The sequence below is a fragment of the Pantherophis guttatus genome, chromosome 8 (assembly GCF_059756535.1).
Source record: "Pantherophis guttatus breed Tessera chromosome 8, ASM5975653v1, whole genome shotgun sequence".
NCBI lineage: Eukaryota > Metazoa > Chordata > Lepidosauria > Squamata > Colubridae > Pantherophis > Pantherophis guttatus.
The window spans coordinates 82,054,833-82,062,500 of NC_142070.1; the positions used below are offsets into that span (position 1 = coordinate 82,054,833).

General features: G+C 42.9%; 1 protein-coding gene across 3 annotated transcripts in view; it reads left to right on the forward strand.

Annotated features, from left to right (window-relative positions):
* The window catches only part of PPARGC1A (PPARG coactivator 1 alpha), a 523,380-nt gene that overhangs the window by 405,376 nt on the left and 110,336 nt on the right, over positions 1-7,668 (forward strand). For all 3 annotated transcript variants that reach the window (XM_087875545.1, XM_060688913.2, XM_060688912.2), the window contains one exon: positions 1,563-1,742. In XM_087875545.1, coding sequence (XP_087731671.1) covers positions 1,563-1,742 — 180 coding nt within the window. The remainder of the gene's footprint in view (positions 1-1,562; positions 1,743-7,668) is intronic.

Sequence of the window (7,668 nt, forward strand, 5' to 3'; positions counted from 1 at the left end):
CCATTGATAAGGTAGCAACTTGGTTGTTAAGTGAAGCTGTCTTCCCCGTTGACTTTGATTGTCAGAAGGTCACAAAAGGGATCATAAATAGGAGTCAGTTGCTAAGCGCCTGTTTTTTTTTTTAAATTACATTTTTTCTTTTTCAATATAATAATTCCATCTTCAATTAAAGAGTGTGTCATCCAGGTATCTTTATACAGTAATAATCAAAATTTGCAATAATATTCATTAGTTTAACATTAATTCTATAGTATTAAAATGATGACATTAAACATAATAATCATAATATTTGCTTCTCTCTCTTAACATATCTTCTTTATTTCACTAATCTAGGTTAAAATGCTCTTTTGTTTCCCTGTTTCTAACTTCCTTTTTTTTTTAATTGTCTAACCATTGATAAAATAAGTCCCATGTCATGTAATATTCAATTTGTTCTTTTTCCTTGATTGCTAGTGTTAGTCTATTCATTTCTGCACATTCTTAATATTTTCCTAAATCACTTTTTCATCTGTGGGAATCTCTTCATTTTTCCAACTTTGGGCAAATACAATTCTAGCTGCAGTTAATATACGAATAATTAAAGATGCATTCCCCTTATTATGTTTTTTGGGTAAAATTCCCCAACAAGAATATTTCTGGCTTTAAGTCAATGTGGTTTTAAGCGCCCGATTTTTGATCACATGACTATGGATATGGCAACAGTTGTATGTGTGAAAAACGTTCATTGGTCCCTTTTTTCGGTGCCGTTGTAACTTGAAACGGTCACTAACTGAACTCAAGGACTTACCTGTATAGCAGGGGTGAAATTCAAAATTTTTCCCTACCGGTTCTGTGGGCGTGGCTTGGTGGGCGTGGCAGGGGAAGGATGTTGCAAATTCTCCATTCCCACCAGGGGTGGGTTCTACTTACATTTACTACAGGTTCGCAGCAGGGCCACGTGCGTGTGCTTGCTTTGCTCATACGCGCGCGTGCTCTTCTGCACATGTGCAGAAGCGTTTTGATGATGTCAGGGGCGGTGGGCGGAGCCTCCCGCCGGTTTTACTACCAGTTCTATAGAACCGGTGCGAACCAGGGGCAACCCACCACTGATTCCCACCCCACTCTGGGGCCATCCCGAGGTGGTATTTGCCGGTTCTCCGAATTACTCAAAATTTCCGCTGCCGGTTCGCCAGAACCTGTTAAAACCTGCTGGATTTCACCTCTGCTGTATAGCCAACTCTGCTTGATTTATCAAGGGAGGGAAAGGGAATTAGCAGAGATGCAGTTATCTAGAAGAAGTTCTGTCCTTCTTCTTGGTTTTATCTTCTATTTATGAGCCATGGTGGCGCAGTGGTTAGAGTGCAGTACTGCAGGCTACTTCTGCTGATCATCGATTGCCAGCAGTTTGGCAGTTCGAATCTCCCCAGGTTCAAGGTTGACTCAGCCTTCCGTCATTCCGAGGTGGCTAAAATGGGGACCCAAATTGTTGGGGGCAAGAGGTTGACTCTGTCAACTGCTTAGGGAGGGCTGTTAAAGCACTATAAAGCTGTATATTGCTATCTCTTCTTTCTGCTTCTTCACAGTGCGCTGCTTTAGTCGGGGAAGACCAACCTCTCTGTCCAGATCTTCCAGAACTTGATCTCTCCGAATTAGACGTGAATGATCTGGATGACAACGGGTTCCTTGGTGGGCTTAAGTGGTACAACGACCAATCCGAAATCATCTCCCATCAGTATCCTACTGAGACGTCCAACATATTTGAGGTAAGGAAAAAACCGAGGGAAGTTTAGAGTTCTTCTTGGTGATGGTCTTTTCTCTGCTTTGATCTTTGATCTGAGATGTTCTCCAGGTTCAGAGTTCTTGGATTCTCTTCCTTGGGTGGTGTTTTGAAGTCTGCAGATCTGAAATTATGGGCCAGGAGGAGGAATTCACCCAAAAAAAGCCTGCTTCAGTGGCAATAATTGATGGAAACCCGATGTTTTATGTATGTCAACTTGGGTTAGGAGGTGCTACCTGGAAACTTTACAGAGGGTGATTTAAAAATCATCTCTCAGAAATAAATAAATATGAATCTAGTTTGGAGGGTAGAATCAGGGGGTTCAATAGAATTTAGTAGATCTGGTGCATGGATCCTGGCGGAATCTGATTCGTTAGGCAGGTAGTCCTCGACTTACGACCACTCTCAAGCCCAACATTTCTGTTGTTAAGTGAGATATTTGTTAAGTGGGTTTTGCCCCGTTTTACAACCTTTCTGGCCACCGTTGTTAAGCGAATCACTGCAGTGGATAAGCTAGTAACCCGGTTGTTAAACGAATCTCTCTCCCCTCCCCCATTGGCTTCGCTGGTCAGTGACCTTGGGACACGGCCACCGTCATAAATGTGAGTCATTTGCCAAGCGTCTGAATTTTGATCACGTGACCATGGGGCTTTGCTCGACGTAAAGGGTGACCCCAGGACACTGCAGCCATCATAAGTAAGAATCCCTCTGAATTCTGACCGTGGGAGCATGGGGTCGCTACCTTGGCCGTAAGTGTGAAAAACGGCCATAAGTCACTTTATTCAGTGCCATCGTATCTTCGAACGGTCACTAAACGGACTGTCGTAAGTCGGGGATTACCACTACAAGTTTTTGGCAGCTCTCCCCCATAGCAAATGCTAAGACGTGGGGGGAATCAAATTTGGGGTGGGGGGAAACATAGACAGATAGAAATTAAACTGCGAATGGGATGAAGCCACAGTTTGCTTCCTCTAATGGCCCCTCTGCAAAGAGTTGTGGTTTTATCAGGGTTTATCGTGACCCCGGTGGAAGCTAACCATGGTCAGCCCTGAATAGGAACCACGGCAGTCTGGAAACGCCAATTGCTTTAGCATCTTAATCCATCGTCCGTTGACTCTTGAAAATTTTGCTGCCGCCAATTGCAAGGTGTTGCAACTTGCAGCTTTCGGCGGTGATCCCTCTTGTAATGTGATTGATCTTTGATGGTCCCAATAAATCTGGATTTGAATTCGGTCTGCGGAAGCCTCTTTTGGATGCGCACGAAAAGAGAGGTCGTATTTTGGGGAGGATGGGCGAGGAAAGTGGAACTGTGATCTAAACCCTTTCTCTAATACCGGCCCAGGTCATTTTTTTATTCCACGTTTTTCAGCCCTGGGAAAAAAATTTCCTTGGGCTGCTTACTGAAGATCAATAGAGATCTTGTCTCCTTTTTTTTCTTCTCCAGGGTAGGAGATCTACTGTGGCCCACAGGGGTAGCAGCAACCTTAATTTGTGGCGGATAAAAGGGCAAGAAGTCCTGTAGCCACTTAAAAGACTTACCAAGTATCCCGAAGATCTTAGTTATTTTTACTGGGGCTCTTAAGATTCCTTATCGGTCTGATTTACGGGGTGTGTGTGTTTTGCAACGAGGATTTGCTTTGTTGTGTTGTTGCATCACCCATCAGCCAGATGGAAGTTGCCAGGACAAACCTGAAATTCCTCTCATTCTCGCAGATTACATTTAACATCGCTGGGAGTAATGTTAAAGTAAGCTGCCCGGAGGAGGTAGAAGCTACCCCTTTTGTAATGGTCGAAGGGAGAAATGTTACACGAGGAGGCAGATTCTTGGGAACCGCTGTTGTTATTTTTCTTTTCTTTGAAGCGACTGGGGCTGTTAAAATACCTTTGGTCTCTTTTGAATGAACATCTATTTGCATGTCAGAAACGACCAGATATAAAGGTAGTTCCTCCCCCTCCGTGGCATCCCTCTGATGAACGCTTAACTCTTCGCACGTCGTTGTCTCATCCTCTAACCTTCTCCTATTCGTTTCTTGTGATTTATTAATTGTGGTTTGTAACTTATGATTAATGATGGTAACTAGGGTTTATGACCTATCACTTTGCTGCTTATATGCACACTGAGAGCTTATGCACCGGAGACAAATTCCTTGTGTGTCCCATCACACTTGGCCAATAAAGAATTCCATTCCATTCCATTCCATTCCATTCCTATTCCTATTCCTATTCCTTCCCTTCCCTTCCCTTCCCTTCCCTTCCCTTCCCTTCCCTTCCCTTCCTTTTTTCCTTTCCTTTCCTTTCCTTTCCTTTCCTTTCCTTTCCTTTCCGTCCCGTCCCGTCCCGTCCCGTCCCGTCCCGTCCCGTCCCATTCTTCTCTTCTCTTCTCTTCTCTTCTCTTCTCTTCTCTTCTCTTCTCTTCTCTTCTCTTCTCTTCTCTTCTCTTCTCTTCTCTTCTCTTCCCTTCCCTTCCCTTCCCTTCCCTTCCCTTCCCTTCCCTTCCCTCCTACCCTATCCTACTCTACCCTACTCTACCCTACTCTACTTTACTCTACTCTACTCTACTCTATTCTACTGTATGGAAAAAGTGTGAAAAGGGGTTATAAATCAATTTTTTCAGTGCTGTTTGAATGGTCACTAAATGAGTATATGGATCATGTTACTCCAATTAAGGGCCAGCTTCGATGATTCCTCCCCTGGTTTTATCATTGGTTCAGTTCCAGTTGCAAGTCAATTCCTTGATGTCTCTCATCATGCTTGGAACAGCTGGTGATAAGACGTTTCGATGTCCTTTCTCATCTCCTCTCCTCTCTGTTTCTTCTCCTCTCTTCTTTGTCTCTTCTCTTCTCTTCTCTTCTCTTCTCTTCTCTTCTCTTCTCTTCTCTTCTCTTCTCTTCTCTTCTCTTCTCTTCTCTTCTCTTCTTAAAATTAATATTAAAAATCACATTTCATTCTGGCCCTCCTTTTCCGTCCTTTCTTTGTTTTAATTCACCATTTCTTTAATATTAATATAACTCTTGTCCCTACCCAATGAGTTGGCTGCAGCATGTTTGTTGTGGTGAATTGACCACAGCAAATTGTTGTAGGCCCAGATTGCAGTGTGTGTGTGTGTGTTTGTAGAGAATTTGGTATTTGTCCGCAGGAAGAATGCAGACTATGAAACTTGTCACCTGATCTTTTCAAGGAGCAATTTGTCATCGCTGGCACGTAACTTCTTCTCCGGGACCTTAAATACTTGCACTGTAACCACCGAGGCCTACTCATTAACCGAACGTAGAGGTTATATAGCTGGAAGCGAAGCCGGAGGAGGAAGCTGTATTATGGAAAACCCAATTTTAGATCTATCCTTATTAGCTAAATAGGCTGGATAATCACTTTGACTCCATTTTCACATGCTGATAAACTCAACCGGGCGAGTTCCCTCTGTTTTGTTTTTCTTTCTTTTTTTTTTGCAAGCTCAGGATGCCGGTTGAATTTTCTCCTTGCTTTTCTCCTACAAGATTCATAGAAGGTGCTGTCAGGTGGCTTCTGATCAGGAAGGGACCTTTTGTTTTTTTTTTAAAAAAAGAAAAGAAAATAGACAGGGCTATTATTCTGCTTAAATTCAACTGCTCCAAGCATGCATTCCTTTCAGAATGGAAAAAAACAACAACACAGAGAGGTAAAAAAAAAATCAGTCATACTCTACTAAAGTCTTTGACTTACGGCCACTATCCAGCCCAACATTCCTGTGGCTAAGGGGGAACGTCGTTCGGCGAGTTTTTATTTTATTTTATTTTATTTTGAATTTGTTTTGCCCCGCTTTGCGACTTTTCCTGCCACCGTTGCTAAGCGAATCCCTTGCAGTTGTTAAATTAGGAAGACGGTTGTTAAGTGACACCCCCCCATGGACTTTGCTTGTCAGAGAAGGTCGCAAGAGGGGATCGCGTGACCGTGGGATTCTCCAACTGTCATAAGTACATGCCAGTTGCCAAGCCTTTGAATTTTGACGATGTGACCATTGCAAAGGCTGCAACGGTCGTAAGTGTGAAAAATGGCCATAAGTCCCTTCTTTTTTCAGTGCTGTTGTAATTTGAATGGTCACTAAGCAGATTGTTGTATTGTACCTGTATTGTATAGTAGTTCACAGGTAATTCTCCCTTAGGATGCCCCAACTCCTACCTTGGGATAACTCCTTCTTTCCAAACAGTTGCAAAACTAGTGCTTCCTTCTTCTCCCAGGCCTTCTAATCAAGAGGTATCCACCCAGTAACATACTACACGACTGAGAATACACCTCAGTGCTCCACCTTGTAGGAGGACATTGTGTAAGTCGAATGTAACGCCAAGATTAACTGATGTAAGATTTAATTTAGGATGAGGCTGGGGAAGAGGAGAGGAGAGGAAGGGGGTGGGAAGCTAGGTTGACTACACGGACGCAAATTACAATGCGAGTCGAGATTGCAGCTACCTCTCTCGAGTGTGTTAAAAACCCGTTGTGTACCTCTTGAGATGGCCTGATGCCTTTTGGTGGATGTGCCATCAATCTCTTGTGCAGTTGTGCTATTCGGGTTTTTTTTTTAAAAAAACAAACAATCTTTTTCCTATTGGTTTCTTATGATTTATCAATTGCTGTTTGTAACTTATGATTAATAATTGTAACTATGATTTATGAGCTATCACCTATTGCTTGCTGTATATATGTACACTATGATCTTCTGCCCCGGAGACAAATTCTATTTTATTCTGTTCCATTCCATTCCATTCCATTCTTCATTTCTCTCTTCTCTTCTCTTCTCTTCTCTTCTCTTCTCTTCTCTTCTCTTCTCTTCTCTTCTCTTCTCTTCTCTTCTCTTCTCTTCCCTTCCCTTCCCTTCCCTTCCATTCCATTCCATTCCATTCATTTCTCTCTTCTCTTCTCTTCTCTTCTTTTCTTTTCTTTTCTTTTCTTTTCTTTTTTTTTCTTCTCTTCTCTCTTCTCTTCTCTTCTCTTCTCTTCTCTTCTCTTCTCTTCTCTTCTACTCTACTCTACTCTACTCTACTCTACTCTACTCTATTCAATTTTCATTCCATTATTATTCTGTTCTGTTCTGTTCTGTTCTGTTCTGTTCTGTTCTGTTCTGTTCTGTCCTATCCTACCCTACCCTACCCTATCCTACCCTACCCTATCCATTTTTTTAAAATTGCTAATGCATTTGGGTGTGTGGTCTCAGTCTGTCTTTGGATGACAACTTAGTCAATTGCCTTACATTTTTTTTTAAAATTCCCTGACAAATTTGCAACTGGAATATATATAGACTGGAATATATATACTGTATAGATGCTGTGGCTCAGTGGCTAAAGATGCTGAGCTTGTCGATTGAAAGGTCAGCAGTTCAGCGGTTCGAATCCCTAGTGCCACATAACGGGGTGAGCTCCCCTTACTTGTCCCAGCTTCTGCCAACCTAGCAGTTTGAAAGCAGGTAAAAAATGCAAGTAGAAAAATAGGGACCACCTTTGGTGGGAAGGGAACCGTGTTCCGTGGGCCTTTGGCGTTGAGTCATGCCGGCCACATGACCACGGAGACGTCTTTTATTTGTTCAACTTGTATGCCGCCTTTCTCCAAAGACTCAAGACCATCTTTTTTTAAAAAAAATTGATTTATATGCCGCCCTTCTCCGGAGACTCAGGGCGGCTTACAATGCGTTAAGCAATGGCCTTCATACTTTTGTATATTTTATACAAAGTCAGCTTATTGCCCCCACAAACTGGGTCCTCATTTCACCTGCCTTAGAAAGGATGGAAGGCTGAGTCAACCTTGAGCCTGGCGAGATTCGAACTTGCAGTAATTGCAGGCAGCAGATGTTAATAACAGTGCTTTAGTCTGCTGCGCCACCAGGGCTGAAAGAGCGCTGGCTCTTTGGCTTTGAAACGGAGATGAGCACCGCCCCCTAGAGTCGG